Source organism: Pan troglodytes, chromosome 20, assembly GCF_028858775.2.
Source record: "Pan troglodytes isolate AG18354 chromosome 20, NHGRI_mPanTro3-v2.0_pri, whole genome shotgun sequence".
NCBI lineage: Eukaryota > Metazoa > Chordata > Mammalia > Primates > Hominidae > Pan > Pan troglodytes.
Genome location: NC_072418.2, coordinates 15305913 through 15327423, shown reverse-complemented (window position 1 = coordinate 15327423; position 21511 = coordinate 15305913). Strand labels below are relative to the sequence as shown.

General features: G+C 45.2%; 1 protein-coding gene across 1 annotated transcript; it reads right to left on the bottom strand.

The window, feature by feature from the left end:
* Nucleotides 1-1140: 1140 nt before the first annotated feature.
* ZNF791 (zinc finger protein 791) lies at nucleotides 1141-21408 on the bottom strand. The gene is made up of 4 exons (XM_016935173.4): nucleotides 21246-21408; nucleotides 9266-9392; nucleotides 8373-8433; nucleotides 1141-5355 (listed from the first exon to the last, which is right to left on the bottom strand). The coding sequence occupies exons 1-4, from the start codon at nucleotides 21246-21248 to the stop codon at nucleotides 3816-3818; spliced, it is 1731 nt and encodes a 576-aa protein (XP_016790662.1). The 5' UTR covers nucleotides 21249-21408; the 3' UTR covers nucleotides 1141-3815.
* Between the last annotated feature and the right edge of the window lie 103 nt (nucleotides 21409-21511).

Genomic DNA, 21511 nt, shown 5'->3' with positions numbered 1-21511 from the left:
TGCCCAGGCTGGATTGCAGTGGCACGATCTCGGCTCACTGCAAGCTCCGCCTCCCGGGTTCACACCATTCTCCTGCCTCAGACTCCTGAGTAGCTGGGACTACAGATGCCTGCCACCATGCCCAGCTAATTTTTTGTATTTATAGTAGAGACGGGGTTTCACTGTATTAGCCAGGATGGTCTCAATCTCCTGACTTCGTGATCCGCCCACCTCGGCCTCCCAAAGTGCTGGGATTACAGGTGTGAGCCACTGCGCCCGGCAAGAAATTTATTATATTTTAATTTAATTTTTTTGATATGGAGTCTCGTTCTGTTGTCCAGGCTGGAGTGCAGTGGCGTGATCTTGGCTCACTGCAACCTCTGACTTCCAGGTTCAAGCATTTCTCCTGCCTCAGCCTCCCGAGTAGCTGAGATTACAGGTGCCCTCCAACATGCCCAGCTAATTTTTGTATTTTTAGTAGAGATGGGATTTCACCATGTTGGCCAGGTTGGTCTCGAACTCCTGACCTCAAGTGATCTGCTTGCCTTGGTTTCCCAAAGTGCTGGAATTACAAAGGAGTGAGCCACCGTGTCTGGCCAAGAAATTTAAAAAGCAGTTTTTCGGAAAAGGTGAAATAAATATATAATGGGTAATATATGCACCACCTTCCACATGAGGCCAGTAGGAAAAATCCTAGTTACAGTGTGTCAGTATTCAAGAATCTCTTTATTCAGAGAACAACTGAAAAACTATACACAAAACTAATTGTATATTAAAAATACACTTCTACTAACACTGGTCTTTAAAAGAAAAAATATATATATACTTCAGGCCGGGTACGGTGGCTCAAGCCTGTAATCCCAGCACTTTGGGAGGCTGAGGCGGTCAAATCACGAGGTCAGGAGATCGAGACCATCCTGGCTTAACACGGTGAAACCCCATCTCTACTAAAAATACAAAAAAAATTAGCTGGGCATGGTGGTGGGCGCCTGCAGTCCCAGCTACTGGGGAGGCTGAGGCAGGAGAATGGCGTGGACCCGGGAGGCGGAGCTTGCAGTGAGCCGAGATCACACCTGAACTCCAGCCTGGGCAACAGAGCAAGACTCCGTCTCGAAAAAAAAAAAATACACTTCAGTTTACTCATGAATCAAGACATCAAGAGAAAGAGAAAAGTTTTACTAACTGATTTAATGAGAAAACACAACCTTTTAAACTTTTGACTACTGCTTAAAGAGTACTTACAGAATTATCTCACTTCCAAGACTTCTTGGAAAAGTAGTAAGTTACAATTCATAGTCCAGAGATGTACTTGAAGAATGAGCCAGTGATAAAAAATTTTTAACTTTTTTTTGGTGTGTGGGACGGAGTCTTGCTCTGTTGCCCAGGCTGGAGTGTAGTGGCACAATCTCAGCTCACTGCAGCCTCCACCTCCCAGGTTCAAATGATTCTCCTGCCTCAGCCTCCCAAGTAGCTGGAATTACAAGTGTATGCCACCACGCTCAGGTAATTTTTGTATTTTTAGTAGAGATGGGGTTTCACCGTCTTGGCCAGGCTGGTCTCGAACTCCTGACCTCAGGTGATCTGCCTGCCTTGGCCTCCCAAAGTGCTGGGATTACAGGCATGAGCCACCATGCCTTGCCTTAACTTTTATATCATGTGTGATGAATTTATATCATGGTGTGAATTTTCTGGAGCATTTTACAGGCAGAGATTGCTTAATCATGGGTATATGTTCTGAGAAACGTGTCGTAGGTGATTTCCTCATGGTACAAACATCACAAAGTGAACTTACACAAATCTAGATGGTATAGCTACAACACATCTAGACTATATGGTACAGTCTATTGCTACTAGGCTATAAACCATACAACATGTTATTGTACTGAACACTGTAGGAAATTGTAACAAAATGTTAAGTATTTATGAGTCTAAACACAGAAAATACACAGGGTAAACATGCAGTATAAAAGATAAAAAAGGATGCACCTGCATAGGACACTCCATGAACATAGCTTGCAGGACTAGAAGTTGCTCTGGGTGAGTCAGTTGAGTGGTGAGTGAATGCGAAGGCCCAGGATGTTACTGTACACTAATGGAGAATTTATAAACACTGTACACTTGGACTACACTACATTCATAAAAACATTTTTTCCTCAATAATGAATAAACCTTAACTTACTGTACATTATTTTCTTTATAAACTTATTTTTAAAAACTTTGACTTTGTAATAATTTAGCTTAAAACACATTGTACAGCTGTACAAAAATATTTTATGTCCATATTCTATAAGCTTTTTCTATTAAATTTTTTTAAACTATTTTTGTTAAAGACTAACTAAGACACAAACACACATTAGTGTAGGACTACACGGGGTGAGGATCATCAATATCATTGTCTTCTGCCTCCATGTTTTGTCCCGCCAGAATACGTTCAGGGGCAGTCCTGCACATGGAGCCGTCATCGCCTATCATAACAATGTTTTTCCAGGAATATCTCCTTAAGGACCTGCCTGAGACTGTCTTACTGTTAAAAAAAACACAGGAATACATTCTAAAACAGGATTGTAAATATATAAACCAGTAACTTAGCCATTTATTATCAAGTATATATTGCACATCTGTGCTGTAATTTTTTTTTTTCGAGACGGAGTCTCGCTCTGTCACCCAGGCTGGAGTGTAGTGGTAGATCTCAGCTCACTGCAATCTCCACCTCCTGGGTTCAAGCGATTCTCCTGCTTTGGCCTCCCAAGTAGCTGGGACTACAGGCACACCAGAACGCCCAGCTAATTTTCGTATTTCTAATGGAGACAGGGTTTCATCATGTTGACCAGGCTGGTCTTGAACTCCTGACCTCAACTGATTCTCCCACCTCAGCCTCCCAAAGTGCTGGGATTACAGGTATGAGCCACTGTGCCCAGCCAATTTTTTTTTTTTTTTTTTTTTTTGATACAGAGTCTCACTGTCACCCATGCTGGACTGCCATCACGTGATCTTGGTTCACTGTAGCCTTGAACTCCTGGGCTCAGGCAATCCTCCTGCCTCAGCCTCCCATGTAGATGGGACTACAGGGTGTGCTACCACACTTAGAAAATGTTTTTATTTTTTGTAGAGACAGGGTCTCACTAGGTTGACCAGAGTAGTCCTGGCATCAAGCAATCCTACTGCCTTAGTCTCCCAGTGTTGGGATCACAGGTGTGACCATGCCCAGCTGTGTTGTACTTTTTCTTTTTTTTTGAGACAGAGTCTCGCTCTGTTGGCCGGATCTCGGCTCACTGTCAGCTCGGCCTCCTGGGTTTATGCCATTCTCCTGCCTCAGCCTCCCGAGTAGCTGGGACTACAGGCGCCCACCACCATGCCCGGCTAATTTTTTGTATTTTTAGTAGAGATGGGGTTTTACCGTGTTAGCCAGGATGGTCTTGATCTCCTGACCTCGTGATCCGCCCGCCTCGGCCTCCCAAAGTGCTGGGATTACAGGCGTGAGCCACCGTGCCCGGCCGCTGTGTTGTACTTTTATACAACTGAAAGTGCAGCAGGTTTACACCAGCACCATAAACACTTAAATAATGTGCTGCACTATGGTGTTACTACTGCTACTAAATTGCAGTTGATAGAAATGTTTTAGGTGTTATATAATCTTATGGGGCTACCAACCTATATGGTCCATTGCTGAATGAAACATGATTATGTGGTACCTGACTATACATGAATCATCTTGTATCTCGCTTTCTATATTACTTACATTGATAGGATTTCTCTCTTCAGTGGGAATTTTCGCAACTTTGAAAGCATCTGTTAGAATTGAAAACTTTCCCCTATTTCACACATTTATAGAGTTTCTATCGATTGTGCATTCTCATATGTTTTTTTAAGGATGTGGACACACTGAAGGCTTTTCCACATTGCTTACATTCAAGAGGTTTCTCATAATTGTGAATTCTTGTATGTCTTTGAAAGGAACTGTGAAGACTAAAGGCCTTCCCACATTCTTTACATTTATAGGGTTTCTCTCCAGTATGCATTCTCATGTGTCCTTGAAAGCTTGTGGGATAAATAAAGGCCTTCCCACATTCCTTACATTCATAAGGTTTCTCCCCAGTGTGAGTTCTTTTATGTATCCGAATGTAACTAGAACAACTAAAGGCTTTTCCACATTGTTTACATTCATAGGGTTTCTCTCCAGTGTGAGTTCTTTCATGTGTTCGTAACGCACTAGGAAAAATGAACACCTTCCCACAGTCCCTACATTTATAAGGTCCGTCTCCAGTGTGGGTGATCATGTGTCTTCGAAAGTTCTCAAGAGAAATGAAGGTTTTTGCACATTCCTTACACTCATAGGGTTTTTCTCCAGTGTGATTTCTCTTGTGGATTTTCAAATCTAGAGGATAATTGAAAGTTTTCCCACATTTTTTACATTCGTAGGGTTTCTCTCCAGTGTGAGTCCTTTCATGTATTCGAAAGTAACTGATCCTACTAAAGGCTTTCCCACATTCTTTACACTTGTAGGGTTTCTCTCCAGTATGCACTCTCACGTGTACTCGAAAGGCTGGGCGTGCACTGAAAGATTTCCCACATTCTTTACATTTATAGGGCTTCTCTCCAGTATGAATTCTTTCATGAATTTGAATGGAGGTGGAACATCTGAAGGCTTTACCACATTGTTTACATTTATAGGGTTTCTCTCCAGTGTGAATTCTTTCATGTACTCGTAAAAAACTGGGAAAAATGAATGCCTTTCCACATTCCTTGCATTTATAAGGTCTATCTCCGTTGTGTGTTATCATGTGTGTTAGAACACTTGTGTGGGAAATGAAGGCTTTCCCACATTCCTTACATGCATAGGGTTTCTCTCCAGTGTGAGTTCTTTCGTGTACTCGAATAGAACTGGAACAACTGAAGGCTTTCCCACATTGTTTACATTCATAGGGCTTTTCTCCAGTGTGAATCCTTTCATGAACTCGAAGCGAACTGGAACAACTAAGAGCTTTTCCACATTGCTTACATTCATAGGGTTTTTCTCCAATGTGAGTCCGCTCATGTCTTTGAAAGGGCTGGTGATATATGAAGGTTTTTCCACATTGTTTACATTTATAGGGTTTTTCTCCAGTGTGACTCCTTTCATGTCTTTGAAAGGATTTGAGATAACTAAAGGCTTTCTCACACTCCTTACATTTATATGGCTTCTCAAATAGCTCATATCCAGTGTGAGACCTCATGTGTCTAGTAAGGGATGAAAGACGCATGAAGGCTTTTCCACAGATAGTACACTCATATGGTTTTACTCCGGCAGTCTTCTTCGTCACACTGAGATTGGGACTGAAGTTTTCTGCACATTGACTACCTTCTTTACCTTCACAGAGTCTCTCTCCCGTATGGCTTCTGTAAAAAATTAGAAGCACGGTAATACTGGTTGTGTATTAATGATTTTATATTTATTATCGGGTAGTAGAACTAAAGTTCTTTTTTTTTTTTTTGAGACGGAGTTTTGTTCTTGTTCCCCAGGCTGGAGTGCAATGGCGCGATCTCAGCTCACTGCAACCTCCACCTCCCAGCTTCAAGCAATTCTCCTACCTCGGCCTCCCAAGTAGCTGGGATTACAGGCATGCGCCACCACGCCCAGCTAATTTTGTATTTTTAGTAGAGCCGTGGTTTCACCATGCTGGTCAAGCTGGTCTTGAACTCCTGACCTCAAGTGATCTGCCCGCCTTGGCCTCCCAAAGTGCTGGGATTACAGGCATGAGCCACCACACCCGGCAGCAGAACTAAATTTTTATCATTTTCAGGGAAATAGTTTTCTGCCCCGTCTGACTTGTTTAAAAACGAATATACTCAATGTTCTGCAAGAGGGTTTGTGTCACTGATAGCTATTATCAAAACAGTAATATTGAGGTATGGGGTTTTTTTTTTTTGGTTTCGTTTTGAGACAGAGTCTCACTCTGTCACCCGCACTGGAGTACAGTGATGCAATCATGGCTCACTGCAGCCTTGACCTCCCAGGCTCAATCAATCCTCCCACCTCAGCCTCCCATGTAGCTGGGACTACAGGCATGCACCACCACAACTGACTGAATTTTCTGTTTCTTGTAGAGACAGGGTCTCGTCTTGTTGCCCAGGCTGGTTTCGAACTCCTGAGCTCAAATGATCTGCTCACCTTGGCTTCCGGAAATTATATGTGAGGCTTTAAAGTACTGTTTCTGGGCGGGCACAGTGGCTCACGCCTGTAATCCCAGCACTTTGGGAGGCCGAGATGGGCAGATCATGAGGTCAGGAGATCAAGACCACCCTGGCTAACAGGGTGAAACCCCGTCTCTACTAAAAATACAAAAAAATTAGCCGGGCGTGGTGGTGGGCGCCTGTAGTCCCAGCTACTCGGGAGGCTGAGGCAGGAGAATGGCGTGAACCTGGGAGGCGAAGCTTGCAGTGAGCTGAGATGGCACCACTGCACTCCAGCCTGGGTGACAGAGCAAGACTTCGTCTCAAAAATAAAAATAAAAATAAAATAAAATACTGTTTCCACACCTTGGCATGGTGGCTCATGCCTGTAGTCCTAGCCCTTTGGGAGGCCGAGGTGGGTGGATCAATTGGGGTCAGGAGTTTGAGACCAGCCTGGCCAACATGGTGAAACCCCATCTCTACTAAAAAATACAAAATTGGCTGGGCATGGTGGCTCACCCCTGTAATCCCAGCACTTTGGGAGGCCGAGGCAGGCAGATCACGAGGTCAGGAGATCAAGACCATCCTGGCCAACATAGTGAAACCCCATCTCTACTAAAAAATACAAAAATTGGCTGGGCATGGTGGCTCACGCCTGTAATCCCAGCACTTTGGGAGGCCGAGGCGGGCAGATCACGAGGTCAGGAGATCGTGACCATCCTGGCCAACATAGTGAAACCCTATCTCTACTAAAAACACAAAAATTAGCCGGGCATGGTGATGCATGCCTGTAATCCCAGCTACCTGGGAGGCGGAGGCAGAAGAATCCCTTGAACCAGGGAGTGGGAGGTTGCAGTGAGCTGAGATTGCGCCACAGCACTCTAGCCTGGTGACAGAGCGAGACTCCGTCTCAAAAAAAACAAAACAAAACAAAAATTAACCCAGTATAGTAATGCACGCTTATAATCCCAGCTACTTGGGAGGCTGAGGCAGAAGAATTGCTTGAACCCAGGGGTTAGAGGTTGCAGTGAGCCAAGATCATACCACTCCACTCCAGCCTGGGTGACAGAGCGAGACTCTGTTTCACAAAACAAACAAACAAACAAAACTGTTCCCAAGTACAATATTTTTCTTTCTTCTTCTTCTTCTTTTTTTTTTTTTTTTTTTGAGATGGAGTCTCACTCTGTCGCCCAGGCTGGAGTGTAGTGGTGCAATCTGGGCTCACTGCAACCTCTGCCTCCCAGGTTCAAGTGATTCTCCTGCCTCAGCCTCCTGAGTAGCTGGGATGACAGGTGTGTGCTACCACACCCGGCTAATTTTTGTATTTTTAGTAGAGATAGGTTTTCACTGTGTTGGCCAGACTGGTCTTGATCTCCTGACCTCTGGTGATCTGCCCACCTCACCTTCCCAAAGTGCTGGGATTATAAGCGTGAGGCACAGTGCCTGGCCCAAGTATAATATTTTTCAGCCAGTGGACATCTGTGTCACTTGAGAAAAAATTTTTGGTAAACATTTTCTGATAATAAATAAATTTGGGGCCCAGTGGCTTGTGCCTGTAATCCCAGCACTTTGGAAGGCTGAGGCAGGCAGATCACCTGAGGTCAGGAGTTTGAGACCAGCCTTGCCAACATGGAGAAACCCTGTCTCTACTAAAAATACAAAAATTAGCCAGGTGCGGTGGCACGTCCCTGTAATCCCAGCTACTTGGGAGGCTGAGGCAGGAAAATCACTTGATCCCGGGAGGTGGAGGTTGCAGTGAGCAAAGACCATGCCACTGCACTCCAGCCTGAGTGACAGAGCAAAACCTCATCTCAAGAAAAAATAAATAAAACAAATAAATAAATAAATTTGGAGCTAAGCTTGCTTCTTGTTTTAAAAGTGTCACTTCTTTTTTTTTTTTTTTTGAGACAGAGTCTCACTCTGTTGCCCAGGCTGGAGTGCAGTGGCGCGATCTCGGCTCGCTGCAACCTCTGCCTCCTGGATTCAAGTAATTCTCTGCCTCAGCCTCCAGAGTAGCTGGGATTACAGGCGCCCACCACCACAACTGGCTAACTTTTTTTGTATTTTTAGTAGAGACGGGGTTTCACCATGTTGGCCAGGCTGGTCTTGAACTCCTGACCTCATGATCCACCCACCTCAGCCTCTCAAAGTGCTGAGATTACAGGTGTGAGCCACCGTGCCCGGCCATAACATTTTTAAGATTCTTTCAAGGAACACTGTTATTTCTTGTGAGTGCAACTCACCTTAGATTTCGTCCTTGGTTTTTGTGTTGATCTTCAACATTCGGCTCTTCCCATTTTTCCCCTAAAATGTAGATCAAGAATAATCATGATAAATTATTAAAAATTATACAAATATTATTAGATTATAGGTTCACAACAAGCTGTAACCATGCCTGGTTTATTTACAGAAGTGTTTCCTTTTCAGATTCCAAATCTCGGAACAGTGATTATGAGCAAGAAATGGCAGTTCTCTAACTGACGATATGAAAAAATGATGTCACTGGGGTGCGGTGGCTCATGCCTGTAATCCCCACACTTTGGGAGGCTGAGGCGGGTGGATCACCTGAGGTCAGGAGTTCGAGACCAGCCTGGCCAACATGGTAAAACCCCGTCTCTACTAAAAATAGAAAAATTAGCCGGGCATGGTGGTGGGCACCTGTAATCCCAGCTACTCGGGAGGCTGAGGCAGGAGAATCGCTTGAACCCAGGAGGCGGAGGTTACAGTGAGCCAAGATCCCGCCACTGCACTCCACCCTGGGGAACAGGACGAGACTCAAAAAAAAAAAAAAAAAAAAAAAAGAAGGCCAGGCACAGTGGCTCATGCCTGTAATCCCAGCACTTTGGGAGGCTGAAGCGGGCAGATTACCTGTGGTCAGGAGTTCAAGACCAGCCTGACCAACATGGTGAAATCCCGTCTCTACTAAAAAGAAAAAAATTAGCCAGGCATGGTGGCACGTGCCTGTAATCCCAGCTACTCGGGAGGCTGAGGTAGGAGAATTGCTTGAACCTGGGAGGCTGAGGTTGTGGTAAGCTGAGATTGTGCCATTGCACTCCAGCCTGGACAATAGTGAAACTCTGTCCCCCTCCTCAAAAAAAAAAAGAAAAGAAAAAAGAAAAAATGATGTCATCCTTACCTATAGATGCCAGGTTCTTGAATGTTTCCTGCATCACATCTCTGTAGAGTTTCTTCTGTGAAGGAGCCAGCAGAGCCCACTCCTCCTGGCTGAAGCTCACAGACACATCCTCAAAAGCCACTGAGTCCTGAAACATCCAATATAAGTAGAGAATAGGTGAGATTGACAAGGATGAGAGGTATCCTCAATTCATAAGAAATTCACACATGATTTTGTGGTCTCCAAACATTTAGTGCATGACTCAATTGTTAGAAATGTAACAGCACATTGAACACATAAACTTATAGCTACATCTTCACTGTGGTCACTGTAAGTCCTATTGCTCTCTAATGGTAGTATCTAGTTCAACTTAGAAAAATGAAAGAAATCCTACACAAATGAGACAAATTTTAGGATCAATTTTTTTTTCTTCCTTTTTGAGACATAGATGGTCTCGCTCTGCTACCTAGGCTGGAGTGCAGTGGTACAATCACAGCTCATTGGAGCCTAGACCTCCCGGCTCAAGCAATCCTCCAACCTCAGCCTCCTGAGTAGCTGGGACTACAGGAACACACCACTACACCTAGGTAAGTATTTTGTGTATATTTTTTGTAGAGATGGGGTTTTGCCATGTTGCCCAGGCTGGTCTCAAACTCCTCAGCTCAAGCAATTCACTAGCCTTGGCCTCTCAAATTGCTGAGATTATAGGCAAGATCTTCAATTCTTTATGAGATAAATTCTTATTTCTTGTTTGTTTGTTTGTTGTTTTCTAAGAGACAGGGTCTTGCTCTGTCACCCAGGCTCAAGTGCAGCAATCCTAACTCACTGTAGCCTCAAATCCCTGGGCCCCCAAGACATCCTCCTGCCTCAGCTTCACGAGTAGTTAGGACTACAGATGTGCGACACCACTCCCAGATAAATGGGTTTTTTTTTCTTTCTTTTTTTTTTTTTTTGAGACGGAGCCTCACTCTGTAACCCAGGCAGGAGTGCAGTGGTGCGATCTCGGCTCACTGCAACCTCCGCCCCTCCAGGTTTAAGCAATTCTCTGCCTCAGCCTCCGAAGTAGCTGGGATTACAGGCGCGTGCCACCACGCCCAGCTAATTTTTTGTATTTTTAGTAGAGATGGGGTTTCACCATCTTGGCTAGGCTGGTCTTGAACTCCCGACCTCGTGATCCACCCTCCTCGGCCTCCCAAAGTGCTGGGATTACAGGCGTGAGCCACTGCGTCCGGCTGGGGTTTTGTTATATTGTCCAGGTTGACCTTTAACTCTCGGCCCCAAGTGATCCTCCTGCCCCGGCCTCCCAAAGTGTTGTGATAACAGGTATGAATAACCACACCCAGCCCACAGCCTGATTTCTTATTACCCAAATCATTCAGCATTCCTTAAGATATGGGATTAAATGAGGTGGAGGTTTTAATAAGTAAATACACATTGAGAATCTTCTATCCCCTTTTGTTATACATGAGAGGCCAGGAGGCTTGTGGAAATCCAACTTTTAAGAAGGTCTAGCTGCCTATATCGTCCTGAAGTATTTGAGGCCATCAGAAGCACTCAGATTCTGCTGACTGAATGGAAATACTCTTTTAGAGACGTATTAATTTCAACTTGTTTCCGATATATATATCCCTATGTGTTGGCATTACAGGCATGAGCGACCACGCTCGGTTGTGTGTGTAATATCTATCATAGACCCAGTTTTTCCTTTTACTTTCTGTCCCATTTCGTGAGACTAGGAAGTTACTGGGAAGACAGAGCTCAGGCACAAGGAAGGGGCCCTCACAACTTAAGACTTTCACAAAATCCTTATACCCATGAGCCTCAGAACTGCTTCCAACCAATTTTTAGCACAAATACATATACACATTGAGATAAAATGTCAGAAGAGCACTTTCTGGAAGATCTATAATCATGTCATCTGGGCTTTGCTGACCTTGAAGAATAGATTGACAGTATCAATTTTCAGGGGACTTCACTGACATCCACAATGGTCTGATGGTGAATTTGCCCATGATCATAAAATTAACAGGTAATTTCATAGCTCCAAAAGAACGTAAAATTTGGGTCAGGATGGCTCATGCCTGTAATCCCAGCACTGTGGGAGGCCGAGGCAGGTGGATCACCTGAGGTCAGGAGTTCGAGACCACCCTGGCCAACATGGTGAAACCCTGCCTCTACTAAAAATACAAAAATTAGTTGGGCATGGTGGCGCATGCATGTAATCTCAGCTACTTGGGAGGCTGAGGCAGGAGAATCACTTGAACCCGGGAGGCAGAGGTTGCAGTGAGCCAAGATCGCACCACTGCAGTCCAGCCTGGGCAACAGAGCGAGACTCTATCTCAAAAAAAAAAAAAAAAAAAAAAAGAACATAAAATCCCCTTTCTCCAGTTTCAGGAGGAAGTAATCCCAGACAGACACTCTAGGGGTTGTTGTCCCAGGTTCTCTCATTTCCATGCACTCATGTGCACCATACGTTAAAAGATCCACACAGTTAGAAGGGGTTTTCTTAAGTAATTAGGACTATGGTCTGAGCAGGAAGAAATTTGGCTCCAGGGAGCAATCCCTCCTGACAAGTCCATCTGCATGCCTGGGTGCTCTCTGTAAGGTTTATTTACATTTACATTTAATAGAAAATAAACATTTTGGCCAGGCGTGATGGCTCATGCCTATAATCCCAGCACTTTGGGAGGCTGAGGTGGGCAGATCGTTTGAGCCCAGGAGTTTGAGACCAGCCTGGGCAACATGGTGAAACCCTGTCTCTATAAAATATACAAAACTTGGCCAGGCGTGGTGGTGCACGCCTGTGGTCTCAGCTACTTGGGAGGCTGAGGTGGGAGGATTGCTTGAGCCTGCAAGGTCAAGGCTGCAGTGAGCCATAACTATACCACTGCACTCCAGCCAAAAATAAATAAAGACAGGCCAGGTGCGGTGGCTCACACCTGTAATCCCAGCACTTTGGGAGGCCGAGGCAGGTGGATCACGAGGTCAGAAGATCGAGACCATCCTGGCTAACACTGTGAAACCCCGTCTCTACTAAAAATACAAAAAATTAGCTGGGTGCCGTGGCGGGCGCCTGTAGTCCCAGCTACTCGGGAGGCTGAGGCAGGAGAATGGCGGGAACCCGGGAGGTAGAGCTTGCAGTGAGCCGAGATCACGCCACTGCACTCCAACCTGGGCGACAGAGCGAGACTCCGTCTCAAAAAAATAAGTAAATAAAATAAAAATAAATAAATAAATAAAGATTTCTTATACAGCCTTTTACTAAATAATAAAAAGAAAAAAGAAAACAGAAAAAAAAGGTTCATCTCCTTGCTAATGAGGATATAAATGTCAAATAGTTCCCACTTCAAACTGAGTAGGAAGACAAAACTAGTCGATTAAGATAACATTAGTGGCCGGGCGCGGTGGCTCACGCCTGTAATCCCAGCACTTTGGGAGGCCGAGGCAGGTAGATCATGAGGTCAGGAGATCGAGAGCATCCTGGCTAACACAGTGAAACCCCATCTCTACTAAAAATACAAAAAATTAGCCAGGAGAAGTGGTGGGCGCCTGTAGTCCCAGCTACTCGAGAGGCTGAGACAGGAGAATGGCGTGAACACGGGAGGTGGAGCTTGCAGTGAGCCCAGATCGCGCCACTGCACTCCAGTCTGGACGACGGAGCGAGACTCCGTCTCAAAAAAAAAAAAAAAAAGATAACATTAGTGTTGATGACTACAGAGAACAATCACGTACAAACGGAGGATCAACTGATACACTCCACCACTTTTTTTAAGTTTGTAAATTTAAACTTGACCAAGATCCAGTAATTTTTTTCCAACTACCAGAGAATTTATTGTGCGTTTGCACTTGCAGACTGAAACAAAAATAGTAGGAGCATTATTTTCCACAAAGCAAACAAAAACAAAACCGTGAAAAAGTCTAAACACCACAACCATTGGAACGGATAGCCTGCAGCTTCAGATACTAGCATATGAGAAATATACTGAGAGGTGGCCAGGCGTGGTGGCTCACGAGGTCGAGACTGAGACCATCCTGACCAACATGGTGAAACTCCGTCGCTACTAAAAATACAAAAATTAGCTGGGCATGGTGGCTCATGCCTGTAGTCCCAGCTACTCGGGAGGCTGAAGCAGGAGAATCGCTTGAACCCAGGAGGCGGAGGTTGCAGTGAGCTGAGATCACACCACTGCACTCCAGCCTGGCAACAGAGTGAGACTCCATCTCAAAAAAATAAATAAATACACACACACACACACACACACACACACACACACTGAGAGGTAAATAAATCACCACAAAATTATTTATTTATTTATTTATTTATTTATTTTGAGGTGGAGTTTTGCTCTTGTTCCCCAGGGTGGAGTGCAGTGGCGTGATCTCGGCTCACTGCAGCCTCCGCCTCCCGGGTTCAAGCAATTCTCCTGTCTCAGCCTCCTGAGTAGCTGGGATTACAGGCACGCACCACCATACCCAGCTAATTTTTTGTATTTTAGTAGAGACAGGGTTTCACCATGTTGGCCAGGCTGGTCTTGAACTCCTGGCCTCAGGCGCGAGCCACCACGCTCGGCCTTTATTTTATTTTTGAGACAGGGTCTCATTGTTGCCCAGGCTAGAGTACAGTGGTGCAGTCATGGCTCACAGCAGCCTTGACTTCCCGGGCTCAAGCAATCTTCCCGCCTCAGACTCCTGAGTAGCTGGGACTACAGGTGTGCATCATCATGCCTGGCTAATTTTTTCATTTTTTGTAAAGATGGGTCTCACTATGTTGCCTAGGCTCCAAAAAACCCTTTAAGTGTAATTCCATTAATACTCATTAAATGTTCAAAGGAGGCAAAAATTTAAAAAAACAATACTTGTGAAAAAGAATAGATGGTTGGTGGACGTGGTGGCTCACGCCTGTAATCCCAGCACCTTGTAAAGCCAAGGTGGGTGGATCACCTGATGTCAGGAGTTGGAGACCAGCCTAGCCAACATGGTGAAACTCCATCTCTACTAAAAATACAAAAATTAGCCGGGCATGATGGTGTGCACCTGTAATCCCAGCTACCTGGGAAGCTGAGGCAGGAGAATCGCTTGAACCCAGTGGATGGAGGTTGCAGTGAGCTGAGATCTTGCCTCTGCACTCCAGCCTGGGTGACAAGGACGAAACTCCGTCTCAAAAAAAAAAAAAAAAAGCAAAATTTAGCCCTGTATGTGGCACGCACCTGTAGTTCCAGCTACTCAGAAGGCTGAGGTGGTGGTTGCAGTAGGCTGAGATCATGCCACTGCATTCCAGCCTGGTGACAGGGTAATACCCTGTCTCAAAAAAAAAAAAAAAAAAAAAAAAAAAAAAGAGTTCCAGCAGGTAGAAAATCAGAAAGGACAAAGTTTAGTTGAAAGGCAACAACTGGGTTTAATTAAAATCCATGAATGCTTCATCCAACAGAACAACACACATTCTTCTCAAGTTCATGTGGAACATTCACCAAGATAAACCATGTTGTGGACAAAAACACACCTTAACAATTTTCAAAGAATATACATTGTATAAAATATGCTCTCAGACCACCATGGTATTAATCTAGAAATCAGTAACAGAAGAATAGTTAGAAAACCATCAAATATTTGGAAATAAAACCCAACACAGTTCTAAACATGAATCAAAAAAATCTCAATAAAAATTAAATTTGGGCCGGGCGCAGTGACTCACGCCTGTAATCCCAGCACTCTGGGGGGCCAAGGTGGGCGGATCACGAGGTCAGGAGTTCGAGACCAGCCTGGCCAACATGGTGAAACCCCATCTCTACTAAAAATAAAAAAATTAGACAGGCATGGTGGCACGTGCCTGTAATCCCAGCTACTTGAGAGGTTGAGGCAGGAGAATCGCTTGAACCCGGGAGGCGGAGGATGCAGTGAGCCAAGAGTGCACCACTGCACTCCAGCCTGAGTGACACAGCAAGACTCCGTCTCAAAAAAAAAAAGAAGAAGAAAAAAGAAAAATTAAATTTGAATTAAATGAAAATAGAACTTATCAAAATTTGTCGAATGCAACAAAAATAGTACCTAAGTGAAATTTATACTATTAAACTCTCATACACCCACAAAAAATTTATACATGGATCTTACACCTTTCACAAAAATTAAGCCCAAATCGATCATAGATGTAAATGTAACATGCAAAACTATCCACTTGGCTTTGGTGATGAATTTTTAGATAAACCAGTAAAAGCACAATCTATGAAAGGAAAAAATAAGTTTCACTTCATTAAAATGAAAAACTCCTACTCTGTGAAAGAAAGTGTTAAAAGAATAAAAATAAAAGGCACAGACAGATTTTTGCAAATCTTCACAAAAGCACTTACCTGATTAAGGACTAGTATCTAAAATATCCAAAGAATTCTTTTTGTTTTTCTTTTTTTTTGAGACAGTCTTGCTGTGTTGCCCAGGGTGGAGTGCAGTGGTGCAATCTCGGCTCACTGCAACCTCTGCCTCCTAGGCTCAAGCGATTCTCATGCCTCAGCCTCCCAAATAGCTGGGACTACAAGGGTGTGCCACCCACATTGGGCTAATTTTTTTCTCCGATCCCTTGGCAGCTCCAGCCCCAGCACCACTTCTCAGCTCTGCTCCCCAGCAGCCTGGGTGGCCCCACATGAGCTACCATGCCTAGCGTCCTTTTTGTTTTTTTGAGACAGGATCCATTATGTTGCCCATGCTGGGCTTATAATCCTGGGTGCAGGCAATCCTCTCACTTTAGCCTCTGGAGTAGCTGGGATGACAAGCGTGTGCCACCATGCCTGCCTCCAATTCGAACTCTTAAATCTCAACAACAATAAGACAAATGAACCAGTGAAAAATGAGCAAAAGACCTGAACACACATCTCACCAATGAAAGATATACAGATGGCAAATACACATATGAAGAGATGCTCAACATTATATGTCACTAAGGAGCTGCAAATAAAACTGAAGAGATATCACTTTACACTTATTAGAACGTACAAAGTTCAAAATGCTGAGAACAGCAATGGATAGCAAAGATGTAGACAACAAGAATTCTCATTCCTTGCCAATGGAAATGGAAAATGGTATGTCTACTTTGGAAGATAGGCAGTTTCTCACAAAACAAAACGTCCTCTTACCAGTGGACCATGCAATCACATTCCTTGCTATTTACTCACATGAGCTGAAAAATACTGTTCATACAAAAACCTGCCCATGAATATTTACAGGAGGTTTCTTCATAACTGCCAAATTTAAGACTTAACCAAGACATCATGCAACAGGTTTATGGATAAACAATCTGTGGTACATCTTTTTTTTTTTTTTTTGAGACAGAGTCTTGCTTTTGTTGCCCAGGCTGGAGTGCAATGGCACTATCTCGGCTCACTGCAACCTCTACCTTCCAGGTTCAAGCAATTCTCCTGCCTCAGCCTCCCAGGTAGCTGAGATTACAGGTGTGTGCCACCACGCCCAGCTAATTTTTGTATTTTTAGTAGAGACGGGGTTTTGTCATGTTGGCCAGGCTGGTCTCAAACTCCTGACCTTGTGATCCGCCCGCCTCGGCCTCCCAAAGAGTTGGGATTACAGGCATGAGCCATCGTGCCCGGCCGGTACAATCTTATGATGAAATATTGTTCAATGATAAGAGAAATCAGGTATCAAGCCATGAAGACACAGAAGGACCTTAAAAGTACATTGCTCAGTGAAGGAAGCCAGTCTGTGAAGGCTATATCCTGAATAACTCCACGTGTATTACATTCTGGAAAATATAAAACCTTAAGACAGCAAAAGTATCTTTGGATGTCAAGAAATTGTGGGAGGCCATGCGCTGTGGGAGGCCAGGGCGGGAGAAGTGCTCGAGCCCAGGAGTTCCAGACCAGCCTGGGCAATATGGCGAAACCCCATCTCTACAGAAAATACGAAAATTAGATGGGCATTGTGGTGCATGCATGCAGTCCCAGCTACTCAGAGGAGGCAGGAGGATGACTTGAGCCCAGGAGGTGGAGGCTGCAGTGAGCAATGATCACACCACTGCACTCCAGCCTGGGCGACGGAGTGGGACTCTGTCTCAAAAAAAAAAAAAAAAAAAAAAAAAGTTGAACATAGGAGACTAAGGTGGGAGGACGGCCTGAGGCCAGGAGTTCCAGACCAGCTTGGGCAACAGAGTGAGACACTGTATCAAAAAAAAAAAAAAAAAAAGGCCGGACGCAGTGGCTCACACCTGTAATCCCAGCCCTCTGGGAGGCCAAGGTGGGCAGATCACCTAGGTGGGGAGCTCAAGACCAGACTGACAAACATGGAGAAACCCCATCTCTACTAAAAATACAAAATTAGCTGGGCATGGTGGCGCACGCCTGTAATCCCAGCTACCTGGGAGGCTGAGGCAGAAGAATCGCTTGAACCTGGGAAGCGGAGGTTGCGGTGAGCCGAGACTGTGCCATTGCACTCCAGCCTGGGCAACAAGAGCAAAACTCCGTTTCCAAAAAAAAAAAAAAAAAAAGTTAAACATATTCCCCAGCTTGGACCCAGACTCTCCCAGCTTGAAAAATGTAACCCCGGCCCGGCGTGGTGGCTCACACCTGTAATCTCAGCACTTTGTTAGGCCAACGCAGGCAGATCACCTGAGGTCAGGAATTTGAGACCAGCCTGGTCAACATGGTGAAACCCCGTCTCTACTAAAAATACAAAATAAATTGGCCGGGTGTGGTGGCACACACCTGTAATCCTAGCTACTCTGGAGGCTGAGGCAGGAGAATGGCTTGAACCCAAGAAGCGGAGGTTGGAGTGAGCCGAGATCGTGCCACTGCACTCCAGCCTGGGCAACAGGGTGAGACTCGGTCTCAAAAAAAAATAAAAATAAAGAAACATGTAACCCCTAGAGTGGGTCAGTACCTGGTAATGGAGGATAGAAGCACCTGATCAGCAAGGAACTATGGGAGCTCCACACCTCCTTCTCTCCTATGGCAGCAAAGAAACATTAGCTTCCCTAGGTTTCCGTTTTCCCAAGTGAGGAAACTCTCAACCAGATTGAGATTGAGGTTCTGATGCAAATGAGCTCCCCAATTCATTAACCCTGTCTCTAGGAAACATAAGTCCTGACCTTCACAGACACTGTCAATATGCACCAATTACACCCAGTACACCTATATTACGGAAGTGAAACTCAAAACGTAATGTCTAAAAACACACCCAAGGAAACCACAATTAAAACCTCAGACATCCTCCCCTCTTCCCCTAACAGCATCTGCCTATGCATCCTCAGCTTCCAAGTGCTCTGCAGTTTCTTTCAGTACAAGAGGATCCTTCCATGGTGGGCATATGAGTAGCTGGCAGACCTGTAGGGGAGGCTCCCCAGGAAGAACCAATTGGGCCTTCAATGATCTTTCTTTGCAGGCTCAAAGGTGGACTTAACTTGGAATCACTTATCTCAGGCCTCTGCTCCCCAGTCACAAGGCTCTGGAACACTACTAGTAATTTTAAATGAGACAATTTAATTAAATTTTTTTTTTTTTTGAGATGGAGTCTCACCCTGTCACCCACGCTGGAGTGCAGTGGTGCGATCTCGGCTCACTGCAAGCTCCGCCTCCCAGGTCCACGCCATTCTCCTGCCTCAGCCTCCAGAGTAGCTGGGACTACAGGCGCCCGCCTCCACGCCCAGCTAATCTTTTGTATTTTTAGTAGAGACGGGGTTTCACAATGTTAGCCAGGATGGTCTCGATCTCCTGACCTCGTGATCCGCCCTCTTGGCCTCCCAAAGTGCTGGGATTACAGGCGTGAGCCACCGCGCTGGGCCCTTAAATTCTTAAGGATTGTTCCTTAAACATCCAGCAGAAGGCCTGGCACGATGGCTCACGCCTGTAATCCCAGCACTTTGGGAGGCTGAGGCGGGTGGATCACCTGCGGTCCGGAGTTCGAGACCGGACTGGCCAACATGGTGAAACCCCGCCTCTACTCAAAATACAAAAAAATTAGCCAGGCATAGTGGTGCGTGCCTGTAATCCCAGGTACTTGGGAGGCTAAGGCAGGAGAATGGCTGTCAATATGCACCAATTACACTCAGTGTACCTACCTTACAGATGTGAAACTCAAATGTAATGTCTAAAAACACACCCAAGGAAACCACAATTAAAACCTCAGACATCCTCCCCTCTTCCCCTAACAGCATGTGCCTATGGCTCCTCAGCTTCCAAGTGCGGAGGTTGCAGTAAGCCAAAATTGTGCCACTGCACTCCAGCCTGGGCAAAAGAGCAAGACTTGGTCTTAAAAAAAAAAAAAAAAAAAAAATCCAGCAGAATTACTTAAACACAGTGTTTACGTATAAAGGAAGCAAAAGGCCTGGCGTGGTGGCTCATGCCTGTAATCCCAGCATTTTGGGAGGCCAAGGCGGGAGGATCATGAGGTCAGGAGATCAGGAGATTGAGACCATCCTGGGAAACATAGTGAAACACTGTCTCTACTAAAAAACAAAAAAACAAAAAACAAAAAACAAAAATTAGCTGGGCGTGGTAGCTTGTGCCTGTAATCCCAGCTACTTGGGAGGTTGAGGCAGGAGAATCGCTTGAACCCGAGAGGCAGAGGTTGCAGTGAGCTGAGATCGTGTCACTGCACTCCAGCCTGGCGAGAAAGCTAGACTCCGTCTCAAAAAAAAAAGTAAATAAATAATAAATAAATAAATAAATAAATAAAGGAAGGAAGGAAGCAAGAAAATTTTAAGCCATTTAACAAGAAAACTCACTATTGCTTTCAGAAAATGAGAATGTTGGGCCGGGCATAGTAGCTCATGCCTGGAATCCTAGCACTTTGGGATGCTGAGGGTGGAGGATCGCTTGAGCCCAGGAGTTCAAGACCAGCCTGAGCAACACAGCCAGACCCCATCTGTTAAAAAAAAAAAAAATAATAATAATAATGTCAGTTAATTATTTCCATGGCAATAAATAGTTTACAAAAGTATTACTTCTATCTGAATGCTTCTAGATGTTGCAAGTTTAAGTCCTGGAATACCATCTGAAACATCAAACTAAAAGAACAGACCTGAGAAACATATTCCATGTGCTCAGGGAAAGAACAAAGAATTTTTAACAAATGTAATATTGGGATGTTTTTTGTTTTCTGAGATTCATTTCTTTTTTGCCCTTTGGAAATATTTTGTACTGTCTCTCAAGTTCTTCTGATAACATATATTTTATATTTATTGGAAAAATGACATTCGAGTGAATAAATCTTTTCAAGGTCATAAACCCAAGGCGGGACAGTGCCAATCTGAAACTGTGCTGAAAAGATAGATTACCCAGGAAAGTTTACAAAAAGGAACCTCAACGCAAAGGAGTTCCCATAGGATGTCTGTGCCCTGGAAAGATACCAGGATGAGGGGCACAGCATTTTATGCAGATTAGTTCCAAGTGAATAATTTTTCCGATTTTTCTCTGATGTAAAATATCCACAAACAAGAAATAAATCGTTTAAAAGAGGCATCTATTGGAAAAAAGATTATTAAAATACTGCGTGTGTTTGAAATGCACCACACAGGACAAAGAGTTGGTGACGATGTTTTCCACTGGCGAGCGGAAGTAGGCGTTTGGGAATGCGGGGAGGGATCCGGAAATCTAGGGATTAATGGCCCGCCGTGGGAGGAGCTAGGCTGGGGGGACAGGGTAGTGGATTTGAGACTCTGCTTCCAACATCTTTGGAAGACTCAGGGGGAAACAGCCTTTGGGAAGAAAGAAGGGACTGGGAACCCCAGACTGTAGCTCCTCCCACACAAACCAAACACACAAGGCGGGATTCTCCCCATGACCCTCCCGTGGTCCCTGCACGATCTGGGAAAGACGCGGGGCTGCGGGCGCGGAGTTGTCCAGAGAGGGCTCCGGGGCTGGGACCGCAGTCGCCGCGCAGGGACGGGACAGGACGCTTGGAGTTCCAGCTGCCAGCCCAGCCACACACTGCGGCCGGAGGTGACCGTGGGGAGGCCCGGGTCCCGCGATCAAGGCCGGTTCCAACTAGTCCGGCCCTGCACACTCACCATTTTCCGGCCTCGCGGGTGTCCCGGTGTTGTCCCTAAGGTTCACGGAGCCAGCGCAGGGTACAGCGCATCCAATGCAGGGGTACAGCAACCTGACGCGTCAAGGGGCCAGGAGACCCCAAGCTAAGCACAACCCGATCGCACAGTGACGTAGCACGCATTTGCGCAGCGTAGCCGTACCCTCCTTTCCGGCGCCGCCCCTGATTGGACAATTATACAGCCCCGCCCCCTTTTGTCCGAATGACAGCTAGGCAGCAGGTCTAGTA

Excerpts from the sequence above, each read along its gene's own strand:
- ZNF791 (XM_016935173.4), bottom strand. Across the intron at positions 8,434-9,265 it reads CAAGAACCTGGCATCTATAG|GGGAAAAATGGGAAGAGCCG; the intron begins GTAAGGATGACA and ends TCTACATTTTAG. Across the intron at positions 5,356-8,372 it reads AACCAAGGACGAAATCTAAG|AAGCCATACGGGAGAGAGAC; the intron begins GTGAGTTGCACT and ends AATTTTTTACAG.